Source organism: Akebia trifoliata, chromosome 9 (assembly GCF_017979445.1).
Source record: "Akebia trifoliata isolate Shusen 1 chromosome 9, ASM1797944v1, whole genome shotgun sequence".
Lineage (NCBI taxonomy): Eukaryota > Viridiplantae > Streptophyta > Magnoliopsida > Ranunculales > Lardizabalaceae > Akebia > Akebia trifoliata.
In genome coordinates this window covers 21,451,079-21,478,065 of record NC_141383.1, presented here as the reverse complement: position 1 = coordinate 21,478,065, position 26,987 = coordinate 21,451,079, and the positions used below count along the sequence as shown (strand labels likewise).

At 34.4% G+C, this 26,987-nt stretch overlaps 1 protein-coding gene and 2 non-coding genes across 6 annotated transcripts; 2 read left to right on the top strand and 1 right to left on the bottom strand.

The window, feature by feature from the left end:
- Positions 1–5,452: 5,452 nt before the first annotated feature.
- On the top strand, positions 5,453–5,534 carry TRNAS-CGA (transfer RNA serine (anticodon CGA)). Its single transcript has one exon. It is a non-coding gene; the product is annotated as a tRNA-Ser (tRNA).
- A 76-nt stretch (positions 5,535–5,610) lies between these two features.
- Positions 5,611–5,684, top strand: TRNAI-AAU (transfer RNA isoleucine (anticodon AAU)). Its single transcript has one exon. It is a non-coding gene; the product is annotated as a tRNA-Ile (tRNA).
- Positions 5,685–6,089: 405 nt separating this feature from the next.
- LOC147394625 (UBQ, helicase-c and DEAD-like helicase domain-containing protein) lies at positions 6,090–23,394 on the bottom strand. Of its 4 annotated transcripts, none has more exons than XM_086454191.1 (27): positions 23,157–23,394; positions 22,390–23,061; positions 21,852–21,969; positions 21,643–21,716; positions 18,998–19,159; positions 18,636–18,704; positions 18,419–18,541; positions 18,185–18,334; positions 17,917–18,048; positions 17,739–17,818; positions 17,431–17,525; positions 17,259–17,326; positions 15,944–16,045; positions 15,742–15,812; positions 14,973–15,080; positions 14,700–14,775; positions 11,527–11,663; positions 11,275–11,434; positions 10,932–11,111; positions 10,690–10,806; positions 10,192–10,347; positions 8,274–8,438; positions 7,883–7,995; positions 7,119–7,242; positions 6,615–6,710; positions 6,461–6,523; positions 6,090–6,351 (listed from the first exon to the last, which is right to left on the bottom strand). In XM_086454191.1, exons 1-27 carry the CDS (start codon positions 23,313–23,315, stop codon positions 6,277–6,279), a joined length of 3,645 nt encoding a protein of 1,214 aa, XP_086310317.1. In that variant the 5' UTR covers positions 23,316–23,394; the 3' UTR covers positions 6,090–6,276. The 4 variants fall into 4 exon arrangements, with proteins under 4 accessions (XP_086310317.1, XP_086310316.1, XP_086310318.1 ...); XM_086454190.1 differs by having other exon boundaries at positions 21,643–21,740; positions 23,157–23,393; XM_086454192.1 differs by lacking the exon at positions 14,973–15,080 and having other exon boundaries at positions 21,643–21,740.
- Between the last annotated feature and the right edge of the window lie 3,593 nt (positions 23,395–26,987).

Sequence of the window (26,987 nt, the reverse complement as noted above, 5' to 3'; positions counted from 1 at the left end):
GATGAAAAGTATTTTGGTAATAAAGTAGTGATGATGAATTGCTTTTGGTATTTGTAGTAAAGATGAAGGGTATTTTAATAAAGATGAAAGGTATTTTGATAATTCTATTTTATTTTTTAAGGTTAAGTTTGATTGAAAATTTGATTAAAGATGAAGGGTATTTTGATAATTCCATTTTATTTTTTAAGGTTAAGTTTGGTTGGAAATTTAATTAAAGATAAAGGGTATTTTAGAAGATGAAAGGTATTTTAGAAGATGAAGAGTATTTTGATAATTAGTAAAGATGAAGGGTATTTTGATAATTTCTTTTTATTTTTAAGATTAAGTTTAGTTGGAAATTTGATTAAAAATGAAATGTATTTTGATAATTGGTAAAGATGAAAGGTATTTTGGTTATTTCATTTTATTTTTTAAGGTTTGATCAAAGATGAAGGGTATTTTGGTAATTCCATTTTATTTTTTAAGGTTAAGTTTGGTTGAAATTTTGATTAAAGATAAAGGGTATTTTGGTAAAGTCGAAGGGTATTTTGATAATTTCTTTTTGTTTTTTAAGGTAAAGTTTGGTTGAAAATTTGATTAAAGATGAATGGTATTTTGGTAAATATGAAGGGTATTTTAATAATATCTTTTCATTTTTTAAGGTTAAGTTTAGTTGGAAATTTGATTAAAGATGAAAGGTATTTTGGTAACTACACTTGAATCATTTTATGTTTTAGGCTTCCAACAAAAGTTTGAAGAAATCCTTCTTGGACGACTTCTTTTAGGAGCTATTTTTGGGCTTCAATTGAAATCTATAGGAACCAAAAAAAACCCAAACGAACATCATTTATCTGGTTTTTTGGCTTAAAAGCTAAAAAAATAAAAATAAAAAGCTAGCTCCTGAAACTGAAAAGAACAAGGTCTAAGGGTCTGTTTGTTACGATTTTTTGGACTTTGAACCAAAAAAGTCAGAAAAATATGTATGTTGATAACGATTTCTACTACAATAACTTTTGAAGGATGTCCAAAGCTGTGTTTTTGAGAAGTCTTGTTGGGATTGTTTTTGAGTGAGAGTCACTAATAAAAGTCAACACCAAAAAATATATGGGGTGAAATCGACATTTCAGTCCCCATTTTTCTTAACTCATCAATTAAACAACATAATCAATTCAACCTCTCTCTACTACTTTTTCGTTAACTTTTTTAACAAATAAGATTCTCTTGGAAGTAGCTTTCCAAACTCTGAGTTTTTTACTTCTCTTAGAGATAGAATCTTGAAGCAGAAACTAGAATTTGTAACAAACAAACCAATGATTGAAATGTCCTCGTCTTCAACCTTCTAGTCAAAAATATTGTAACAAAGTTCTGATTTGATGATTAATAGGAGGGGTTCAATTTGATTAACTTGAGAAAGTTTTCTAAAGAAAAAATAGGAAAACCTTTGAAAAATGTACATGTGATGTTTTTGGGTTTCTTAATAAAATCCATCATCTTCGACATTCCTAAAATCTCTATCTTGTTTTTGAGATTTGAAAATTGAAGAAAATAAAATTTGGGAAGTGAAGGGTAAAAATTATATCAATTTTTTTTTTTTTTTTTACAGGCTGCATGTACCAACCATTTTTCATGTGTACAGTAGTTAAATATAGTCACTTTATATGGAGGCATATAGAAATTCAAAGGTATGACTTGGGGAGCAAACTCAATCGCCCTTACTACCTCAACTAGCAATTAATTGATAAATCATCAATTAGTTTGTCAATTCACCAATTTATTGGACTAGTCTTTATTCAAAGAATATTACAAATTTTTGAAAAACTTCAAAGAATTTTGTGACTACTTTAGAAAAACTTTAAGCTTTGTCATAGAACATGCTTCGATTTCTCGGGATAACTTTCACACATATTGCGACACACATCAGATTCATATAAATTTGCCAGGTTATGCACTTCTTAACCGCAACCTTTCCTTGTTGACACGTGATATGATATCCCTTCTCAATATTGGTTGCTAACATACCTTGATACTTAGATTGTGTCTATGGTGATTATAGAGACTGATTTTCATGAAGGCATGCATTAAATTTAGGGTGGCATCCAAATCCCAAAGAGAGCTAAACATTGTGCCAAACATTTTTTCAATGTATGGGTTAGAAGTTTCGAAACAGACTGTTTTTTTGTGAGGATGATCTATATAATGTAGAGGTCATCCTCAAATCAGCACATTCCGAAACTTCTAACTCCACCAAAAATGGTTTACAAAAAATGGACGGTGCACGATTCTTGAACTTGTAAACTAGAGTTGAAGTTTCGGAATGAGTTGATTTTTGGTGAGGATGATCTCTTCACCGTAGAGACCATCCTCATAAAAAATCAGTCCATTCTAGAACTTGTAACCCCTATTTTGAAAAATGCTTGGGTCTCCGAATGCTTATCTTAAATTTATACCCTTTTCAATTGTTGTCAATTTTCAAGATTAGGACTTGAAGTCGAGTCATTAGTGTGCCTCTAATTGTGGTTGGTAAAGACCATTATTCCTAATATCATTATAATTTTGGGCCTTTTGTCAATCGAGGCCATTTTTCAAAATCAAACCTCGTAATAAAGGATTTTGATTTGGGTTCGAATGTGACCTATCCCGGGAAAGATTCATCCTCCACACCCTTTGACCTTGTTCTACTCCGAAAGACTAACAAAAAATGATCTAAACACCCTTTTAAATCTCTAGCCCAACCCAAAAAACCTTGACTTTTTTTTTCCTAAAATTAGACAATTTCAACCATAATTATTAAAAAATATTCTCTCATCTTAAATCTTAAGATTCTATATCAGAATTGGAATTTTGAAAAGTAGAAGATGATTGATTTTTGGACATGCCAAGGGTCTTTCATTGAGACATTTATGCAACCGACATCTTGAATTATACCACCGACCCATCATTGTATTTCATGCCATACTTTTGGGCCCACTACTCTTAGCTGTGTAATTCTTTCCAAAATGGGTCCAAAATTCATTGATGATTGGTCCCAAAGGAGTGTCAAATGGCTTACAAATGAGAGTTGGACCCACTATTCTTGCTATAAAAAAAAATAAAAAAAACTATTAACCTACTTTACCAGATTTGCTTGGTAGAGAATTCATGATGGGCAGATGGAATTAAATCAAGATTTATTTAATTTTCTTTAGTGGGTTAGTAAGATTTGTTAGTTGGCATTGGTTAGACAGATCTAGTAATAGATTTATAATACTTTAAAAAGCAAATCTAGTGAGAAGTGAGAACCCCACTTTAGGTTTTCTTGGAATAAAAGCAAGTTGATGGTGTTTGGTGGATCAATTATGTCATTTTATAATAGAATTGTTCCATGACTTTATCATGTTTTCAATCACCATAAATAGTCTAAATGTTCCCCCTTTCAACGGTTTCATAATTTTTCTAACAACCCTTAATTTTTCATAATTTCTAGTCTAGAACTAGACAAAGAGAGATTAAAAGAGGAAAAATGAGATTAGCCCCTAAGAAGGTACAACTACTATAAATTATTTCATAATGATTGAGTCATCCTGCCCAATTAGCATCAGAGTAAGAAACACGAAATAGTCTCTATGAAGTAAGAAAACGATAAATCAACACAGACCCCATATGTCCTTTAAGTAACGTAAAATGGGATCATATGTAACAAAGAAAGTGAGTTGCAATCAATGGATGCATGAATTGAGATACTTGATTAACCATGTGAGTAATATATGATTGATTTGAAAAATAAGATATTAAAGCGCACCGACAACCTTTGATACAAAGTATTATTGGAACCGTACTTTAACATTCATAGTAAATAGTTTCATGTAACAGTGACACTGTTGGCGTAAAAAGATGGGAAAAAAACACCACCATGAGAGGAATGATGGACAAAATATACTATAATCAGATCAAGCAATAACAGATGAGAGCTGAATAAGTGGACCACCGTTATGATCAATCGGTGATATTTGCGTGACTCAATGAGGTCGAGACACATAACTTTAGAAGAGGGACGACTTGACTTGTAAGGTTATTTTGTTTCGGAGCTTTACGCCTACTAAGTGTAACACAATTGATAATTCATCAATCGAAACTGTATAGAAATAAAATCCAAGTATAATTGGCATATAGTTTTAATATTTCCTTCTGAAAAATCATAATAGAAACCATTCTTTATCTTTGATGATCGATTAATGGATTGATTTGGTTATCTCAGACATCATGAGTTGGGTGTGTCTCACTAGAAATTACTCTGCGTTCCTAGTCAAAGTAGTGGTTTATGATATGGCGTGCGTTATACCATGATTCGGGCAATTTTGCACACTAGAACCTCGGAGATGGACCCTATATGGCACTATGAGCTCGTTAGGTGCCCGATATGAGTGACTAGTATGTTATACAATCCCTTGGTTGGTTAAAATTATAGGGCCATGACAACCTGGCTTGAGGTGTCCATTTAAGCCCATATAATTGTAACCTAACTTGTGCTCTTGATGTGATAAATCATAAATGAGAATTGATGAAACCGAGTGATTAACAGCATTGGCAAGCAAGCTTGACCTTGAAGACCCATTTTCCAAAAACTCCATTATAGAGTTCTCTAAATAAAAGTAGGATTTTTAAGTTCTCAATGGCTTAAACTTCAAAAAACTATGATGAACCAACATGACAAATATCAGGCTGAAACTCAATGGTTTAAGCATTTGTTCATCTGGAAGTTGACTTTGTACAAATAGTTATATATCATGAGCAACTTTTCTTTATATATATATATATATATATATATATATATATATATATATATATAAAGATAGTTTTCCTTCATTTTAAAAAAAAAAGAGAAAATAAAATTAGTTGCTTCTTTGAGCCTCACCAATGGAGTCACAATCTGGTACATCAGAGAATTGCGTAGCTAATTAACTCCATGTCCTTTACGTGAGTATCACACATACCAAGAACCTGGTTTCCAGATCTCTCTTGTCCAAGCACGGCTTTAAGATGGTCTTAGAGTCTGAGAAATTGATTCTAACCAGTGTATTTGTTGTGATATTTTTTTATAGAAATTTTTTTAAAATATATATTTGAGGCTTTTATTGTGAATTTGATACAAAAACAAGGAAAAATAATTGAAACAAATGGCTAAAATCACCAATCATTTTGATTTTGGTGAGCATGCAAATCCTGGGTGTGCCAAATATTCATGGGTTTGTATGGTTGAGTTTTCCATAGGACATGTATTGGATCCGTACTCTTTCATTGATAGTCAAAGTCAAATTTGCAAGGAAGGAACTAAAATTTTTAAATGTACAAGGGGAAAAAAAAAAAGATGTGCTTAGGCTAAAAGCTGTCACAATCAACAGAAATAAGGACAAATGTATCTATGATTTTAAATAAGTAAGAAATCATTTTAATAAATATAAATAAAATAAAAACATTAATCATTCACTACAAGAAGGTCGATATGTCCGAGTGGTTAAGGAGACAGACTCGAAATCTGTTGGGCTTTGCCTGCGCAGGTTCGAATCCTGCTGTCGACGATTTTCACTTTTACAATTACGAACATTTTAAAATATTCAATATTATTTTTAAAAATATCTTTCTCGCTCGTATATCGGCCTATTAGCTCAGTTGGTTAGAGCGTCGTGCTAATAACGCGAAGGTCGCAGGTTCGAGACCTGCATAGGCCATCTTCCCAATTTTTTTTTATTTTTAACATTTAATTCTTATACCACATGGTTGGCTACTTTTACTGGTTGTCCTTTTTTTAATAGAATTTTTTTTTTTTTTTTTTTTCAATATTTATAGAAATTTTGCTACATAGAATGGAGTTTCTAGAATCTCGCCATCTACCAAATTTATTTTGATTTTTGACATTTAGTTCTGATAGTAAGCTACTTCCACTGGTTTTTTCACCTTTTCTTAACATAGCCAACTATCAGGAAAAAAAAAAAAAAAAACTGGAGAATCACTTGCGGGTCCCACTACCCCTATGGACTAACAATCTACCCTTCATCATGGACTCACCATATCATTTACAGTAGCATTTTGAAGTTTGATAGATGTTGGTAAAAAAATTATGAATATGGAGGGTCTTCTCTTAATAGTTTCTATTAATTTTAAATAACAAGTCAGAACATATACATCAACTTCCATAAATCATGAAATCAAGAAAACCACTATGAATAATGAATCATATTCACAACAATGACTCAACACAAGGATCGATGATAACGTGATATGGGTAGGTTTCCTGTGCTCTAGCGATAACCTATCAATCGATTAAAGACATTCCATGTTTGCGGTCTCAGATGATTCCAATCTTCTTTCCAAGTATGATTCAGCTTCTATCACACTCTGCACGAAGAAAATCAATCCAGTTGCCATCAAGATGAAAAATATGGGTGCTTGAAGAATTCAATCCATAGGTTTCAATTACCACCAAAATGTCAAATGGAACACGAACCTGAAGAATCATAATGGCGGCATTCTTGCCTAGAACCTCATTGTACTCGTGGCAAGACAGACTCTAAAGCATACCAAAAAAATATATATATGAGAAGATCGGCAATCTTGAAAAGGGAAGGATCAAATTGAGGTGTAAGGTATTTGAAACTAACTTGGACACAATTAGGACAACCGGTGTCTCCAGAGCAACCGCACGTTGTGAGAAGTTCCAAAGCAGCAGTTAACAATTCTCGGAAACGTGGCTGCACCTATTACACAATTACGATACCATTAAGCGACCTAAGGAGTTGTGAGGTGTAACTGTTGTATTCATAACTATGTTAATCAACAAACAACCCTTTCTTTCTTTGTTAGGAAATTCAAGGATTAATGCATATCGACTCAAGAAAGAAAAAAAAAATGCTAAAGTGACTTTCTACGACACTGAGCTGACGTGGAGGTGTGCACAGAACCATAGATGCTTTTTGTCTAGATACGAGTGAAAAACATCTATGGTTCCGTGCATATGTCCACATCAGCTCAGTTTCAAACAGTGTCCTGAGAAGTCACTCTAGCATTACTCAAACAAGAAAAAGGAAGAAAGAAGAAAGAAATTCATCTTTAGATTTGACGACCCAAAATGAGATCACCATTAGCGGCACTAAGATGTAACTTGCCTGAGCTGAAATACCACTCCCTCCAGGATGCTGATCATACAATAGAATTCTTTCTGGGAAATAGCGGGTATCATGGGGATTCACACACTCTGAAGCCAAGTCAGAGGAGTTGCATTGTATAAACCTGTTGTATGCCATTGCAGTCAGATACTCAGATTCATGCCAAGTTATAGTCATATACGTAAGGTTTATGGAGAAATTAAACTTCTATGTAACAGATTTTATAATGGGAGGGGGGGCTATGAAAATAGGTAGGGTGCAACTGTACAAGGTACATGAAAACATCAGTTTTGGAAAATGCAACTATGTGTGCACATAGGTCATCACTTTGGTCCTTGGGCTCTTGTTCTTTTGGTACAAGATTTTTAACGAATTCAAAAGGGGTGTTTTTTGAGGTCTTCCTAGTCCAGTGGGACAGAGTTTGTAGTATCTTAGAGCCTTGGCTCGTGCTTGTTCTCTTTGATTTTTCTTTGTTTTTAGTTATCTCTTGGGTTGGTCACCTCGACCTTCCCTCCCTTTTTTTTTTTCCTCCTCATTAATCAAAAAGAAAAAAAAAAAAAAAAAAACCAATGAGATTAGCAGTGCCACGTCAGAACTCTCAGACCACAGCTGTAAAGTAAACAAGCAGGCTTGGACCCATAGCTCAGTTGGTTTAACACATTGCAAAGCAATTTTGAGGTCGAGGGGCTCAAGTCCAGCTTACCATAAAAAATAAAAAATAAGATAGATAGATAAAGTACACAGGCTATAACTTGAAGACTTACAAAGGAACTATATTACAAAGAGCATGACAAGCAGCATGAAGGCCTCCTCGAAATGACAAGTTCTGAATCTCCACTGCTTCTTTTATTGATTGCGGAACTCTAACCCAAACGGCCTGTTAATTGTTAAGATATGGAATCATAGGGATAAAATCAGCGAGCTTGGAAACAATAATACCATATAAAAATCCTAGATAAGGTGCATTAAATACACCTTAGGAATAAGCATTTGAGGGTATTTTGGAAAGAATTTTTTTTTCTTGAGGGCAGTTTAGGTACGAAAATCAATTCCCAAGGTGTATTTAATGCACCTTAACGTGTACCCTTAGGACACATGCTAACAAAACCCATGTAATTTATCCATTTGAAAAGTCAATCAGGCACTGGCTTGAACCTGTGATTCATAGGAGTATTGAGGAAGTGAGAGTTCCACTGTGTCAAAGATTTGGTTGCTTCCTCGCCAAATACGGTAAAAGCCGAACCAAGTAGTTGTTACTTTGCAAGTATGTGCTTGGGCAGTCGTTCTAGAATGTTGGGTCTCAACCTTTGCTGGATATGCCTAAGAACAGTAAAAAAAATTCCAGTGGCATAAATACAAATCAGATAACACAATATGATGAATGATGGATTTGTTACAACATGGACAAAACACTAAAACTGGGAAGGGACACACAGAGCAAGCATGCTGCAAACATTTGCATGCACATATTTGAAGAACGTATCCAACAAAATATAAGAAGAAAAAAATGAAGAAAAAGAAAAGTAGAATCCCAAAATAAAGAAAAAAAATGAAACATACATAAACAGGAAATAAAATGCATGCGTATATGCATATATATATTTTATATCTGTGACAAGCGTACTCCTTTCTGCTTTAGTATTAGGGTGGTGTTATGCTTTCTTAGATAGGGTAGTTTTAACAGTCTAATTGTCGCTTTTATTTGAGAGATTAAAAAGTTGGAAAGTTGGAAGTGTGAAACTATGAATGAGGTTCAATTTTAACTTGATTTTGATGAGTATAGAACTTATCCACGGATCAGAAGATGGTCATGAGTTTAGAATTTGAATATTAAACTTTGGAATGTGAAATTGTGAATCGTCTTAAAAAAAATTCAATAATTTTACCTAATTCTCTTTTATTTTTTGTTATTTATCTATTTAAAAATGCATAATTACAGCCTTGAGGCATTTGCCTCAAGGCTTTGGTAGTGGAACCCCTTGCCCCATGCCTTGAGTTTAAAACACAGCCATACATGTATCCACTTCTCAGGAGCATGCAAGCTTCTTTTTTTATTTTATTTTTCTTGTGGGGGGGGGGGGAGGCGAGGGTGGAAGAGGGGAGAGGCTTCCCTATGTTTACCTTAATTTTTTCCTTTTTAACCCTCTCAAGGATCCAAAAAAAAAATCTCAATGGTCCAAATCTTTCAAAGATATTGATGTTCATTATGCAACACAAACCTTGAGGATGGATCTCAAGATCAAAGACAATAAACCTATGAGTTATCTTATCACAAATGACCTTAATCGAGATCAGAGGATAGATAAAAGCAATCAAGACCACACAAGGAGATCAAATTTGATTGATGATGCCATTTGGGATCAAAAGATCACTGCAAGGGGCAACCATACAATGATGATCTACAACCCAATCATGGGTTGTGATGGCTAAAACACCTATGTTTGTTAGACAGAGCGTCATTGCACAATCTAAATGAGGAAAGATGTTTGTGTGATATTGTAAAGGAGACCAAGATTAATCATGATTCTGAGATCTAGGAACACAAGGAGATAGAAAAGAAGGAAAGAAAATGAAACACGGTTGATTAGATGAGAGAGAGAAAGAAAGTGTGAAAGGGAAACTAGAAAAACAGAGTAAAAGAGGACAGAGAAGGAGAGAAAAAGGAAGAGTATGCAAGGGAAAGAAAGTGAAGAGGAGACAAAAGGGGGGAAGAGGGGTTTCTCATATTTTTCTTCTTCATATAAACTAATTACTAAGAAAAGGTCAACAAGACCATAAATTCTCAGCCTAACAAAACCTCAAGACGCTAAGAAACAAAATTGTCCCTACATGCTTATTTCCCCAACCCATTAGAAATTAAAAAGGATGCCTAACTCCTTGTTTAAGCAAATCATTGTTGACATCAAAGAATGGAAAAAAATGATAGTAAAGTTTACAGTGGTGCATCAGGACATCAACCATTTCCAATATGACATAAACGTTATACCAAAATGTGTATCAATCTTGACATATAAGACTTTCTGAAAATAAAAGTGGTGCAAGAAGACACAAAATGTACAAGAGAAAAACATACAATATCTCCGCCAATGACATGTATATCTGTGTAATCACGTGTCTTTGTGTAATACTTCAAGTCAGCTTCTTGGCACAAAGCAATCTTTGCTGATAAATCCAAGACACTCACTAGATATGTTTTCCCTTGATGCATATAAACAGCACCTTCATAGACCTGAATGATGAAATAAATGATTAATTGTCAGGTATGAATATGAGTCAACAGAGATCATGATTTGTAAAACATAGTGATCTGAACTGCAAAGGGTGAAATTACTGCACATTCATTTAATCGGTAGAAATTATTATGCGTGAAAAGGCATTAAATAGTACAGTGAAACAGCAAGTGTTGAAAACTATGAAGTCTCCAGGTGTAAGAGAAAGAGGGTAAAAGACAAACCAGCAAAAGAAAAGTACTTTAAAATCCATGTAATGCAAAGTTTTCCTCGCTTACAATACCCATATAACAGTTACAAATACAGATTAAGAATTTATAAAGCAATCAAGACTCTACAACCTGAAAGAAGGCCCTGCTCTCCTCAATCTCTTCTAGTACTTCATTTTTTCTCTTGTCTATAACAGTAAATTTCTCAGTCTCTATTGCTCGAATACTAATTCCATATGAAGGCCGTTTCTGATAAAGAAGGGGAAAGAAAGAAAAGAAAAATAAGTAAATTACAACTTGCACATAGTCCATAAAAAATAGTACATTCCATTAATGAATGGATAGAGATTGTTCCATCTCTACAACTAGTATACCTCATGCCCAATATAACTCCATATTTTGGCAGTAGAATCATGGGATGGACTGGAACTCAGATATCCTTTATTCATTAGGGCCATCATTGCACTGTTTAGACCGGAACCAAAATATTTCTCATCGTAGAGCAAACTCAATGGGTGTTCAAGAGCCGCACAGACGAGGTGCTGTTCAAGCACCTACAAAAACATGGTGTCAAAAATATATTGGGTATAAACTTTTACCTTTTCAAATCCCACCATAGATCTTGTATTCAATTACAAATGTGTCAACCACAAAGTATCTGAGATTATATTTTGAACAAGTAGTAAAAAAACACCGTGGAAATAAAATTAACAAAACCTGCTTGTTTTGAGAATCAACATGACAACACTCGATTGGGCTTCCAAAGAGTTTCCTCGGAAATTTCATGAAATACTGATCAAGAGGCCCTTCAAATGCAACATATACTGCAAGCGATGGCCTTTCTCTTCTCCCAGATCTACCAGCTTGTTGCCACAAGCTAAATAACAAAAGAAACATACCCAAATTAACAAATTCAAGTACATTGATCTTACTGACAAATAAACCAAGCAGAAATGCTAGTCCACTTACCTAGAAACACTACCGGGAAAGCCAAGATGCAGAGTTGCATCAATGTGTCCAACATCAATACCCAACTCAAGTGCATTTGTTGCAGCAACCCCACGAAGCTTCCCACTGAAGAATTCACTCTCTATTCTCCTCCTATCCTGCTCTATCATTTGTGTAATATTAAAACCTAATATGTAAAATGTTTGTAATTGTACCAAATAATTGGCAGATTTGTGGGGGGTTAATAAACAAGCTTCAGAGTATGCACAGAATGTGACAAAAGGAATATTGTGTGCTATAAAACCTGGAGAAGTTGAACTACAACAGCATAAATATATCAGAGACCAAATAATTATGCATTTGATGTGCTGGACTTCTTTTTTTCCTTGTTAGTACATTTTGATTTTGGGTGGGGGGGGGGGGGGGGGGGGGGGTATGGCACTGCATCCATATGCACCAAAGAAGAGAAGTGAAGGCAAGCACCTAGAAATTAACATGATAAAGAGTACCCCTATCATAGATAAAAATGTGCAAGACATAGAATACTTACGACCATGCTGTAACGGTTCTATCATTAGGTAGCTATTATTTTACTAGCTTCATTTGTGCGAGGGATTTCAGCCAGGATCCTTTTAACTTTTAGGTCGTAATTTGAAATGAATTCTGGAATTAAGCTTTCTTTTCATAGAACAATGAACCTCAGTGAAGAGGTAAAGTTTGTGTGAGGTAATACCACAGACCTGGGATCAAAACCCTACCTTCACACTTAAACCTATCAAAAAAGAAAATAGAGCACGAAACAAAGAAAATTGAAAGCTTATGAAATGTTATGGAAGTCCTTTTTTATTAAGTAAATAGTATGGAAGTACAGCGAATAAATAGTTTTGAGTGACTACATTTAATCAGGATTAATCTTTAAATCTACTATTTGAAAAGGATAACCAATTTTTAAGCAAATAGTCAATCCATTGGCGGTAGAGCAGATTCACTAATACAATAAAAAGGAATAGATTAGTCAGAGTGGTTATTTTACAATCATCACTTGGTAAACCAACCCAATGCTTTAAGAGGTGTGTGAGGCTTACACCTCGAGGCGCGCCTCAGAATGAGGCTCATTAAAAACGTCCTAAGGCATTAGGTTGAAACGTAAAATCAGTTGAGGCTTATGCCTCAAACCATGAGGCACCTAGAAGGCATACACCAAGATCCTAAACTTTTAAGTCCATAATTTGAAAATGAATTCTGGAATTAAGCTTTCTTGTTATATAACAATGAGCCTCAGTGAAGCGCTAAAGTTTGTGTGCGGTAATACCACAGACCTGGGATCAAAACCCTACCTTACACTTAAACCTGTCAAAAAAGAAAAACAGAGCACGAAACAAAGAAAATTGATAGCTTATGAAATGTTATGGATGTCCTTTTTTATTAAGTAAATAATATGGAAGTATAGCAAATAAATAGTTTTGAGTGACTACATTAAATCAGGATTAATCTTTAAATCTACAATTTGAAAAGAATTAACCAATTCTTAAGCAAATAGTAATTTAATTGACGGTAGAGCAGATTCATTAATGCAATCAGAAAGAATAGATTAGTCGGAGTGGATATTTTACAATCATTTGGCATACCAAGGCATTTGAGGCTTGCGCATTGAGGAGCGTCATGAGGCTCATTAAAAATGTCCTAAGGCATCAGATTGAAACATAAAAGCAGCTGAGGCTTACACCTCAAACCATGAGGCACCTAAGAAGCATACGCCTCGATACAAGTCGTACACCTTTTGGCCGAGGCATACGCCTCACTTTAGTTAATTTTTTTCAAATAATGCATTCCTTCCTCTATCTTCTGATTCATTTTTCTTATACTTCTTGTTTTCTTTACTGCTACCTAAGAAAGATCTTTCTATAAAGTTCTTTTTTTATTTCTATTTCTTTGTTGGTGCTAGTCTGCAATATAATTGGAATACTTAGAAATGAATTCAATACAAAATAGTAATATATGCAAATAAAATATTTGACTGGAGTTGATTTATAAATAATTTTGTCATATTTTGTACTAATGAAGTTATTGAAAAAATAATATTTAGTTGTATTTTTTGAGGTAAATATAAAATAGTTACTTATTGTAGAGACTTTCAAGTTTCAACTATTCAAATAAAAATTATTTTTCTTTTGCTAAAATATAAAATAATAATATTTTATATCATTATTTATCGTAATGGAAAACTTGAAATTTGATTGTGTGGATTTGAAATTGAGAAATATGCAATTGTATCCTAATTTTTGATTTTCTAATATTAATTATTTTAAATATTATAAAATAATCATGCATGTGAAGCTTATACTTTAGGCCTTGAGGCTTACACCTCAAGGCACAAGCTAGCCAAGCACCTTGCCACACACTTCAGCATCTGAAAACATTGAAACAACCTACACAAGATTTTAATTATGTATAGTAAAGGGACCCTGTGGGTTTTTGCTCAAACAAGGATGTATAAGAATACGTATCTATAAATAAACATTTTTTTTTGTAAGTGCATATAGTTAATGTTGAAAGATACAGTTTGATAAGCACAAATGAAAATGTAATTAAAGATATATGGACTTTATGGGAACATGGTAATCTCCATTGCGGGGACAGAAAATCCTGTAGCCATTGAGCAGAACCTTTGAGACGAGATTCCTGCTACTAAGCTTATTTTGCTTTAAATAAATTGAATGTTCACATGCTATGGTATCTAATCCACGACACCAAATTAGTAAAATACCCTACTTCAATTAAGACAATTCCATCCCCATAAGATTTCTAGGGACCAATTTGACCAGTTTGTAAGAACTTCAGTTATGGATAATCCAATCTTGATTTCTAGGACCAGTTTGGCCAGTTTTGCAAACAATTCAGATAGATAATCTGACCAAAAACTAAAATTTGATGGGGCAAAACATTAGAAACTGCATGGATACAGAAAACATACCTAAGAATACATTTCATCTTTCAACCTATTTTTAACAAGTGACCGAACATTACAAAATCCAAACTGGCAACTATTCTCCTTGTAAAAAAGCTGGGAAAGGAGACCAAATCTATATCTATCTAACATAGAGAATAAACGAACTCGGTATTGTGCAAGGCTCCCAAAGAAATTATGAGAAATGGTAGGAATAAAGAATGCAAACATAAAGATAAATAGCAACCTGAGCAATGTAGCCAGCTCGATAAGCACATATGGAATCAACTAGATGGGGTGCAGTCTCCTGAAGAATCTCACGCCTACCATGAAACTTAAAAACATCATTATCCTTCATCCAAATAATGAACAAAAAATGTCATAATAAAAGTAAGGCTAACATAAAAGAAAACCAGAAAAAAAATAGTCTGATATGTGCCCATATAATAAAGACGTATGGTTCTATGAATTTCTTATATAGAGTTTGAATAAACATGACCATGAGGCTGGTGTGACATACGTGTAGCATAGAACAAGTTCACTGAGTTTGCGCGTTTTACAAAAAGCAAGGCATCGAAGTCCATGCTGAACCATTTCCGCAAAAAGATAGGAGACCTCCAAAATCGGACTGCATAATGGAAATAAGACATTAGGCATTGGTGCCCTCGTTTCATATAAAATCCAAAGGGAATATATAAATCAAGGATCCATCATACTAAGAGAACACAAGTTATGTTCTTGTTCTTATGTTCCAATACTGCATATTATATTTTCTTGTGTGGTTTAGTTGTAGCATAAAGATTATAGCTTTATACATGATGTTCATTTTTCACAGAAGCATGGAGGCTGTCTTTTATAAACATTACCGATATTTTGTAGCACTACCAGTATGGATTTTCCGATTATCTATTCCAATACTATAAAATGCTTCAAGAAAGGCCAAAGACTACAGTGACCATAAGGCAAGTCCTTCAAGAAGAAATCCACAGAAATTCCTAAAATAATTATTACTTGCGATCTATGTATATATATGCTATTCAGAATGATCAGTTATTATGTCCTGAAAGACATGAATTACCATAGAAGATCAACTACTGTGGAAAGCATAATTAGCCCAAAGTGTTGTTCCAATTGGTAACTCCCATCACTTGCAAAATTATGACTCAATGAATTATTCTGGAGGGATTGGATACAAAACTAGTAGTTCGGGCACCGACAATATCACGTGAGAAATGGAAAGAGAGGATGCCTCACAATTTACCGTGGTTAAAAAAAAGAGTTTTATCTACCTTGAGCGTCTGGCAATGACTTCTGTATCAGCAGATTTATTTGTATTTATGCTACTTGAAGGCTTTGAAATCTGTGGTTTGGCATGGAGTTAAATCAAATCCAAATAAAAAAGAAGCATTTTTTTCTGAAAGGTAAAAGAAGAATTTTTACATCACAGTCATTTTGATATAGCAGCAATATGAAACAAGGTGAGGCACCCACAGTTTTCAAATATAAAGGAGGATTCCACAAGACAAAAAGCTTTGGACCGCAAGGACTTCCATCGTTCTGAATCATCTCCAATGTAGGGAGGCTTGCAAGTTCCTGAATCATTTGAAATTTTATACATTAATTAAAATATACTACTTTAATCTCTTGCAATAAAAACAGAGCAATCCAAAATGATCCACATAAAACATCAACAATTCATGATGGACCTCAAATTACTAGGCATTCAAGGGTAGATGTCGGGCTTAAAATGGTACGAATTTTATCCGAAATCCGAGTGATCCGAATCCGAATTTAGCGGGTTTGGTTTCATCAAGTATATCCGAATTAAAATATGGTTTGGATATGGGTTGATGTCCCTTGACCTGGATCGGATATAGTTCCATCCCTATATCCGTCAAGATCCGAATGATATATTACTTTGCAAGATGTATTCTTATATTCTTTTAAGTCATCTTTCATCAACCAACAACGATTGGGTGTAGGGGTCAAGGCCTTTTGTTTCAAAATAGAAAGGTCTTGAGTTCAAGTCACCATTCAGTTATATTTTAGCAATTTTATTTAAAATAATCTTAAAAGGTTTGACATTATCCACCCCCAACCGACCCGAATCAATAAATTTGGTCGGACTGAATCCAGATATGATATGGACACACTCATATCCGGGCCGTATCCAACCCGTTTTAAGCCCTAGGTAGATGTTATATCAAAAAGTTCACTGCTTCTCATTTTTGGATCACCTTTCCATGTGTTCACTACAATCGCCACTCCAACCTTTTCCCATTTTACTAACTAGCTTTTTCTACATCCCTTTAAAAGCTTCTGTACTTTAGCTGCGGCAGTTCAATTTCCAAGAAAAGGAAAACCCTTAATCCTCCTCACTACGGTACCTTAAATCCTTATTCTTATTCATGGTTCAAAGTTTTATATAGTCTCAGAATGACTTCGTTCAAGACATTCTGGTTTTGGCCAAGACCAAAATGAAAATTTGACCCCTGAAACATTGAATATTTCGGATTATCTCAGTAGAGATTGTCTAGGTTTTTCTCTTGTCTGAAATGTTGCTCCAAGACAAGATTTTAAACCTTGTTCATAACAACCAATGAGAAGCTACTTTACATTCTGCAGTCTAATTCCCAAGAAAAGTAAATCCCTTAAATCCTTTTTCACAATAGTAACTTAGATCTGTATTCAGAAATGCATCGACTAATAAAAAAAAATTGTGAATCTGGTATTCTATAAAGAGGAAGAATTCATGTCTACCATAAGAACAAAACCCTGGATTGCATTTTGTTTCTTTGAGTCATACCATAGCATGCTCACGGGGATTTGCAGATGTTGCAGTACAAAATACGAAGGAAGGATCACTACCATACACTGCACATGGTAGCAAGGTGGTGAATTTATTTCTGAGAGAGAAAGAAGCATTAAATGTAAGAGAAAATCACTGGTCGTTTGTAAAGCAAACAAGGGCAATGTACCATGACGACAAATTCTGCGAAGTCTCCTCAATATAAGAGCAGTATGGCATCCAAATGCTCCTTTATAAGCATGGGTCTCATCAATGATAACAAATCTGACATGAAAACACATATAAGAAAACCTTTGGAATAAAAAGACACAAGTAATAAATTTTCATAATCAAAAACCACAAACATTGAAATGTCTACTATAGAAAGGATATGAAACACAAAGCTGATCATACTATCAATTGAGATTTCATTAAATTTGCAAAATCGTAGGAATTTTTTGGTGAAATTATAAATCATCAAAATATATCAAGCACTACCTGATATTTGACAAAATGCGCTGAAACTGTGTGTGGAATGGCAAGATCGACATGTGTAACATATCTGGATTTGTGATCAACTGCATGGATGCTGACAATAATTCAGTATCCATAGGGTTAAACAGCTAGGTGAAAATAAAAACTATACCATCTGAGGCAACCTAACTTACAAAAATACCAGTCTAGCATTATCACGGAGCCATTTCCTGTCTTCTTCAGTAGTGTCACCATCATAGACTCCTATGTTTAAGTCCATATTCAATCCCTCTGTCATCACTAACAAAGCTCTTAACTGATCTTGAGCTAAAGCCTGCATGCATGGACAGCTTAGGTTACCTTCACTTCATTAAGCAACCAAGAAAAAAATTTCTATGATCCGAAAATATTACAAACGACTTCGTCAAAACTAGATTTTGATGACAAAAACATATTTTCGTGCCATGAACCTTTGTTGGAAATAAGTACAGAGCACATGAAAATGAATTTTGGGACAATGCTTCCAGAACTGGCAGGTTGAAGCAAAGAGATTTCCCACTAGATGTCATAGTCGAAACAACAACGTTTTTCCCAGAAAGTGAAGCTTGTACTGATTCTGCCTGCAAATAGTGCCAAAAAGACAGAACTCGTCACGGAACAATGTGAGTTCACATGGGGTTAATAGTGAAGGATCCCATCTCTACCTGATGGGCGTATAACTTAGAGACCCGAATCCTTTTAAGTGCAGACTTCGTTGTTTCTGAGAGCTCATTTGGGATTTCCGCATAAACTGCCTTTCTTGCACCAATTTCCTCAACATGCACTATCTGCATGAAAAAAAATATGCTCTAGTATACCATTCAACATTGCCTTCTTATCATGCTCACTAAAGTAATAAATGTAGGGAAGTATATAAGAAACCTGTCCATGAGATCCAATGCCCTTTCTAAGATGTTCAACCATTTCTACCGGTAGCAATGGGTTTGTATCCTGTTGATTAAAGTTATCACATTGAATGAAACAGACCCTAAAAATAGTACTTTTTTAAACCTCAAAATCTGAATAAAGATAGAAGAAATTATGGATTAACACTTAAGATATTGTGAGAAGTTCAATCTTTTGCTTAGATATGTATTTAACAATAACAATTTCAATACATAACTGCTAATGATCCATTGATTGAATCACGTGAAACAACGACCATGTGAACAGATAAAGCCAATTAAAAGTTAAAATCCTGATCCATTGGCACTAAAAATGTAAAATATAGAGTAGAAACTTACGTGACACCGTGATTGTACTGAATGAGAACTTGGAGCAACAGATCCACTTTTTCTTGCACGTTTTGCTTCACTGCCTTTTGAAGAAGTGCCAACATCCTTAACAGATAAGAGTAGATCCTCCAGAGAGAATATGTTTGTCCTGTTGCGAGACTTAATCTCACCCTGAATAGTAAAAGCTCGCAATTGTTTAAGAGTCCAAATACAGATGACATAGGAGCAGAAATACTTAAACACCAGTAAAGAGGTGAGATTATTAACAGCAGTAAACTGGTTCAAGTTAAACTTAGTGTGTGTTTGGTAACACTTCTGAAGTCTGAATGGAGGTGGTCCACCTTTAAAATCCAGACTTTAGAAGCTTTATTTCCATTTGTTTTGGTTCAGATTTCACACTCCATAACCAAAATTCAGAAGTTTTGAACCAGTGATGGAGAGATGCTGGACGAAACTTCTGAAATCTGAATTTTTTTTATTCTTAAAATACCCTCCTCAAAACCTTAATTTTTATCACTTATCATTTCTTTATACGAACCTTAAAACCTTTATTTTTAACTTTTCTACTCTCATTTCGTTCCTACCTCTCCTTCTTCTACAACTGTGTTGTCAAAGTCTCTCCCCCTTCTCTTGTTTTGTGTTTGAAAACCCTATATTTTTATACGAACCCTAAAACCCTATATTTTTCAACTAGAAAATGAATGATTATTTATTGTTTGAGTATTATTTTGTTGGAATATAATTTCTCAAGTATGAATTCAAATTGAAAACAATACTTTTGGGGTGTTTGATGTGTTAGAATCAAAATTAAATGTGTGGATGGTTTCATTATGCATAACATGTTATGTTTTTCGGGTAACAATTTATTAGAATTACAAAAGGGTATTATTGTCAAAATAGCCATTATGTTTTAAAATTCTATTTGTAATCAGAGGCTTTTAAAAATGATAAACAAACAACTCTTCCAGAATAAGATTTTAGATTTCAGATTCCAGATTTCAAAAAACAGACTTCAGACTCTAGACTTCAGAAGTGTTACCAAACATACCCTGAATTATGAAGTTGTATTGCCAACAAAAAGAAATCATTATGAATTATGGAAGAGAATAAAAAGTAAAATATCCCAGATCTAATCAACCAATCCCTGTTGAGCATGAGTGCAAGGATGACCACCGTACTTGGAAAGCTTGATAGAGTAGGATTCGCATCATAGCAATTGGAAGCATTCAAAGTATTTTTAACTCCCTTTGCATAAGGTAGGTCTTTCTTTTGGTTAGATATATAAGATAGGTCTTCTTGACCTCCTTTTTCTCATTTTCATTGATAAAATTATATATATGGGCTAAAAGTTTCAGAATGGGGTGATTTTTTTTGTGAGGATGATCTCTATGGTGAGGAGATCATCCTTACAAAATATCAACCCATTCCGAAATTTTTTAGCCATATAGGACAAAACTTTGGCTACCGAATGTTGTCCTATATATATAGGGGAGCGTTCAAGGGACATATGTAAAAACAATCATTTTTCAAAATATGGGTTAGAAGTTTTGGATTGAGTTGATTTTTTGTGAAGATGATCTCTATGATGAGAAGATCATCCTCACAAAAAATCAGCCCAATCTGAAACTTCTAACCCTATTAAAAGTGATTTAGAATGTGGACCGTCGATTTTTTACCAATAATTTGTAAACCACTTTTGATGGATTTAAAAGTTTCAGATTGGGCTGATTTTTTGTGAGGAAGATCTTCTCATCATAGAGATCATCCTCACAAAAAAATCAGCTCAATCTGAAACTTCTAACCCATATTTTGAAAAATGATTGTTTTTACATATGTCCCTTGAAACCACTCCCCCCCCCCCCCCCCCCCCCTCAACCATATATATATGTGGGAAAAGGTTGCATGGACCGAGGGACCACTAGAGCATGTACTGAGGTCCACATTGAGCCATGTGGACTGCCACGTTGGTCCAAATGACACCTCATGTCGAACCTAGCTATCTATCAAAAAGAAAATTCATGCCAAACCTAGCTCAGTATCTAAAAAATGCATGTGTCACCAGTCTAGCACATTTTACTATACATTAAAGATTATAGTCCACATGTTGCTTGTGTGCATCTGTACAATCCCACTAAAATATTGCATAGATGTATTAAAATTTTATTAATATATTACACTAGAAACAGATGGGATAATAGGCCTCCTAAGAAAGGGCATGAAATCATACAAGCCTACTTCACAAATAAACAGTTGGGAGGCATGTAGAGAAGCCCAGATTCGATCTCAAGCGTGTAGCTCAATCATTTGACTACTACAACACAACCACGACATCATATATTAGGCCCCAACCCTAAAATCCTTCCCCATCCCCCATCCCAATCTACAAAGAAAATCACAAATCTTTATTTAACTAAGTCAATTTGAGGTTGGAATCCAAGTCACTTTTTTTTTTCTTGCTAAATGAAATTTGTATTAAAGGATCAAAACTACTTTACAATGGAATCCGAGTCACTTGAATTAATAGTACATGCATCATTAAATGGAGACCCAATTTTATTTTATAAAATAGATGGGGTTACTGACATCAACAACTTTATACACCATTACAATGCAAGAAACTAGATATAGCTATAGGTTGTACATAGAAAATATACCATCAAATTTTTAACAGCCGTGCATAGATTTTTTTTGAAAGCAGTCTCCCTTCTCTTTATCGTGTTTACAATTGCTGTGGTAGACACCCGCTTTATAGCTGTGAAACATGAATTGGAACCCAAAACAAACACAACCATACTTGGATGCCTATGTAATCAAGCTTTAAAATTTGAGAGAGGAAAAAAGTATCACAACTTCAAAAACATACCTGTCCTAATATTATTTGCTGACTTAGATGGATCCCCAGCTTTTGTTGAAGAATCGACAATAACAATGGCATCACCCAATTTTACAGCCTCAGTTTCCTGATTACCAAGCCTCACTACCTGGGAAGGAATCAGCTCATATACTTGAAACCAAGGTTTAAAATATCTTACCAATTGAATGTTTCAATTAATGAAAAAACCAACAGGTATCGGCTGATACATTCGATACAAACCGATACATAGCCCCCTAAACATTCATTGTTTCAGGGTCAATGTTTCGTATTGATCTCAGCCAATACCAATTCATACTGACCGATACATTTTGATACATTCCGATACTTTAAACCATGCTTGAAACTAATGAGAATACCTCTATATAATTGAATATCGAAGCAAAATTGTTCTAATTAACATAATAATAAACAGCTATAACATCTATAAAAAAATAAACTTTTTACATGAAAATTATCTTCTTTCAACATAACTATGAAACTCTAAAGACGATCTGAGAAATAGAAAATAAATTATCCAAGTAATTACCTTTGGGCAAATAACTGAAAGACGCTCAACATCCACAATACCAACTTCAAATCCAAACCCACCGAGTTGCTTCATTGCTCCCTTTAAACAATCCCAGGTGACATCCTCTCGCTGCATTTGCAGAAACCCCGAAAAAACATTTAAGAACGAAAATGTCTTCAATATGGAAATCAACCAGGACGGACAAAAGCATGAATTTGTCCCGTTCAAATCCATAATCTTCAACAACAAGCAGTTCCCCGTATCTGGATCCAACAAACAATTCGCCGACTCCGAAAACCCAATAATATTTTGAAAACCCGACTCATTGAGAACATTAGTCGAACAAAGAATACTTCTAACAACGTCATCCGAGAACTCATCTTTCAAGTCCCTCTTACGCTTCGTGTTCGAAGAACAAAGATCAGATCTTTCTTCCTCCAATGTACCCATTTCTTGATTCTCCAACTGAATCCCAGTTCGCCTAATTTCAGATAAAGATGAGAGATCATCCATTATATCAGACCACGCCGAATCAGCAAAGGATGAGGCTTTCGGTGGGATTGCACTCTGATCGAACGATTGGTTCAGTGTCCGCTTTTGATCCTTCTTGATAAAAGGGACGAGAACTATGAAATCGCTGTGTTCGATTGAATAACTGCTTATTCGACTCCCCAAGCTCATTTTAGTGCCCTAAAACAAGAAAATTTTGAACATTAAGGATGAGAATAATGAGAGAAATTGAACCCTAACAAGAATTTTTATTTTTTAATTATCGTTTTTGTTACCTTGAAGAAAAGATGGAAATTTGGAAAAATTTTGACGGGAATGAAGGATTGCTTCAGCATGAACTTTAGGTCTTCGATTGTACAGTTCGGACAAAGAGAAATTGTTGTGGATTCACCAGAGAGGGTTCTAACTTCGATTTCTCTCTCGATCTCCGCCATTTCTCCTCTGCTTCGAGAACTCTGAGTTCAAGCATTCGGTCTTCAAATCGCGGGGCTATCTTTGGTAGTTAAGTCCCTAGGTTTTTGGCGGGTAAAACACACTTTGGGTGCTAGGGCTGTTATTGAGCTTGCTGGCCCACCACTCGGCCCGGCCCAAAAGGGTTATGGCCTTGAAATGAGCCCAAAAAGGTAGAATTGGGCTCGAAAATTTTCAACCCATTAAGTTCGGCTGGATTAGAGCCTACAATACCCAGCCCAGCTGAGTCCACTCTTAAATGTTACATCACTTACATGTGTATATAATTTAGAGGCATGATAGCCCCACGCTCCTAGTAGGAGTGTCACGGTTACTTCCCTCTGGGATATGACATGTGGTATGTGAGATAAGGGGAGATCTTGGTTAGTTTCAATGTTCCATTGTAATGTCATGTGTCCTTTGTGCAGTAGTCCTAGTCCCAATACACGGTTTGGTGGAAGATTTTTATCAGATTGTACGCCTTTGTGTCTAACTATGTATATAAACTAGTTAGATGGGAGGTTTAACCTGCAAAACTATAGATGATGGGAGGTATGTGCAAGTTGGATTTGTCTCCTACAACAATGTAGTTGATTAAACGTTTGTGTTACACACAACTGTTCCGACTCATTTGTGTTTTATTATATAGATGTACATAAAAAAAAAAAGTACATCTCTCTGTTGACAGGGAAGAAACTGCAATGGCACCTCAAGAACTTCTTACTAGGGGCAGCAACATCCTGTAGGTGGGGGTGTTTGGATGCACATGTTTTGCTCATATTCCTGCATAGTTGAGAGATAAATAATCCCCAAAACCACTTGTGTGTTTCCTTGAATATGCTTAATTTGGGTCTAGATGTTATAACATGAAATTCAAGAGACTCGATGTATCCTTGAATGTTCTCTTTATTGATATCATCTTATATTATCCTTAACCTAATTCATAGGCCTCGAGAGAGAATGGTGATGATGATGGAGATGAATTACAATCTTATCTTGTTCATCACGTCAAACCTCATTCTTATGCAATTGATGTTACAAATTAGCCTAACTCTTCAAGCCAACAGCTTTGCCTAGCATCTTTTTTCTATTGTCATTTTCTTTAGCTAACTTGAGAGGATTCTAGTCACCCGATACAACATGTTTATTCTAGGCGACGATTACAGTCTATTTCCCAAGGTCAAACTACCCTAGAAGATCAACGGTCTACCCCAATAGCTTCCCTTCAAGTCGTTTCCTTAGATTCTGGAGCCCTCTCTCAGGTTCGTCAATCATCTCCTCGTTGAAGGATTTTTGTCTTATCTTATTCATCACTTTTCCCAAAATATCAAGCTTACCTCATGTCAGTCCAATCTTTAGTGTATGACTAAAATTTAGGGTATGGTTTGGAAACCACAATTATTTGGAGTTGGAGTTGTCTTCAACCTTTGGAATAATTTCGTTCAATGTATTTAAATAAGGAATACAAAACATATTTTTGGTATCAAGGGATTTTAACACCTTGCTCAATCTTCACTTGCACCTTCAAGTTTGCATATTCCTACACAAGTCATATGAAAGAGGAAATAAAACAACCCAACTCATCATGACCTTCACATTTGCAATCGTCTGTAGGAGGATCCCACAAATTATTAGCTTTCAAGCTTGGGGAATTTGTCAAGTGTTATGTCATTCCAACTCTATTATGAAAACAAATCACAACCTTTTGTTAACGTAAGTTCTCACAAAGTTATGTTTTGTAATTGCAAAAACGTTGACGTTTTCAAATGTTTTAATGAGAGGAAAGTTATTCATTTGTCTCTAGGTCCCTTTTGTCATTCGGATTTCAAAAAAAAGAAGGTATTAATCAACCGTCCACGAGTGCTTTTTTTGCTCATAATCCAACAATCATTTGACATGTGGCACAAATGACATCAGTAATAAGAGATGAAATTTCTCTCTTACCCATGGTGGAAAATATGAATTTTTTGATCAGATCACCTTGAGGCATTTAAAAACATGATCCGATAATGCCACAAGATTGTAGATAAAGAAATTTTATGAACTTTTAAAAAAAAATGCAAAAAAAAATTATTTTTCACCGTTGAATTTTAATTTTAACTTTGGATGTTCAGTAGTTGTCCATTTAAAATTCCTTAGATAAAGCTCGAAAAATCTTTTTTTTTTTTTTTTCCTTTTTAGTATGAGTTTTTTCATATAATCTAGAAAGATGTGGTGTTAGACTGACAATGTGATAATCCATGTGAGCTCAACGACACATTTTAATATTTAAAATTAAAATTTATGGATAGAGAACCAGCGACGAGGAGAAATTTTCTCTCTCTTATTGATGTCATTTGCGCCACATATCAAATGACTGTTGGACTATGAGCAAAAAATCTTTCCACCATCCACCCTAGAGAGATTTTTTGCTCACAATCTAATACCCGTTTGACATATGGTGCAGATGATGTAAGCAACAAAGATAAAATTTCTCTCTCTCTCTTGCCAGCGCATCCTCTCCCCACAAATTTTAGTTTTAAGATTTCAAATCTTAAAAAAGGTCGTGGGACTGAAATGGATTATCATATTGGCAATAGAACATCATAACATTCTAGATTTCATGACAAAAGTCATGGTAAAAAAAAAAAAAAAAATTTGAACTTGATCCAAGGTGTTGAAAATGGATGACTACCGAGCATCAAAAGTTAAAATTAAAATTCAATGGTGAAAAAAAAAAAAATTAAAGTTCATAGAGTTTCGTCCACTACAACACTATGGTATTGGATCATATTTTTGAATGCCAAAAGTTGATTTAGTTAGGAAATTTCATTTTTTTCACCATAGATAGGAAAGAGAAAATTTCTCTCTTATTATTTACGTCATTTGTGCCCAATAAATTGACCCAGAATTCAATATTTTTTTATATGAAAGTTTTAAATATTTTTTTGATTATCCAATTAAAATTGAAATTGAAATTGATGTCTTATTTAACTTATAATTGTTATTGATGAGAATTAAATTGTAATCATATAATCTATTTCACGTTTATTCAAGTTTTACTAAAACAAAAACATCAGTCTAATTAAATATGCTAGAAGGTGGCATGTGCAAAGGTACACGTATTTGAAGGGTTTATTTGTAATATAAAATATTAACTAAAGGATGGTTTTTGAAGATCATGTATAAAAAAAGTATTTTTTTTTTTTTTAAATTTTGAAAATTAACAAACGTTTACAATTTTCTTGATTTTGACCGAAACAGCCTTTGATTACATTAAATTTAAATGTTAAGATGAGGGTAATTTTTGAAATCCAAATTTTGGTGTCCAACCATTTCTACTCCATCTTCTCTTAATTTAAATAACAAAGATTATGAATATATCTATAGATATTATAACAAGTTGGACACTATTAGGCCATAACCCATGCTGGAGGGCTGGAAATTATTGGGGAAAATTACTTAAAGGACTTTGGTAGAGGAATTTTTTTCTAAATAGTCCCTAGGTTTTGGGTGGTCTCTTAATAGTCCATTTAGTAAAAAAAAAAAAAAAAAAATTATTCTCAATAATCCATGGATTTCATCGCACTTTTACAATATTTTTGAAACACCCGAACTACCATTTTCTCATCTTCTTCACTTAGTAAAGTTTTCCAATGGCGATTGTGATCATTTCC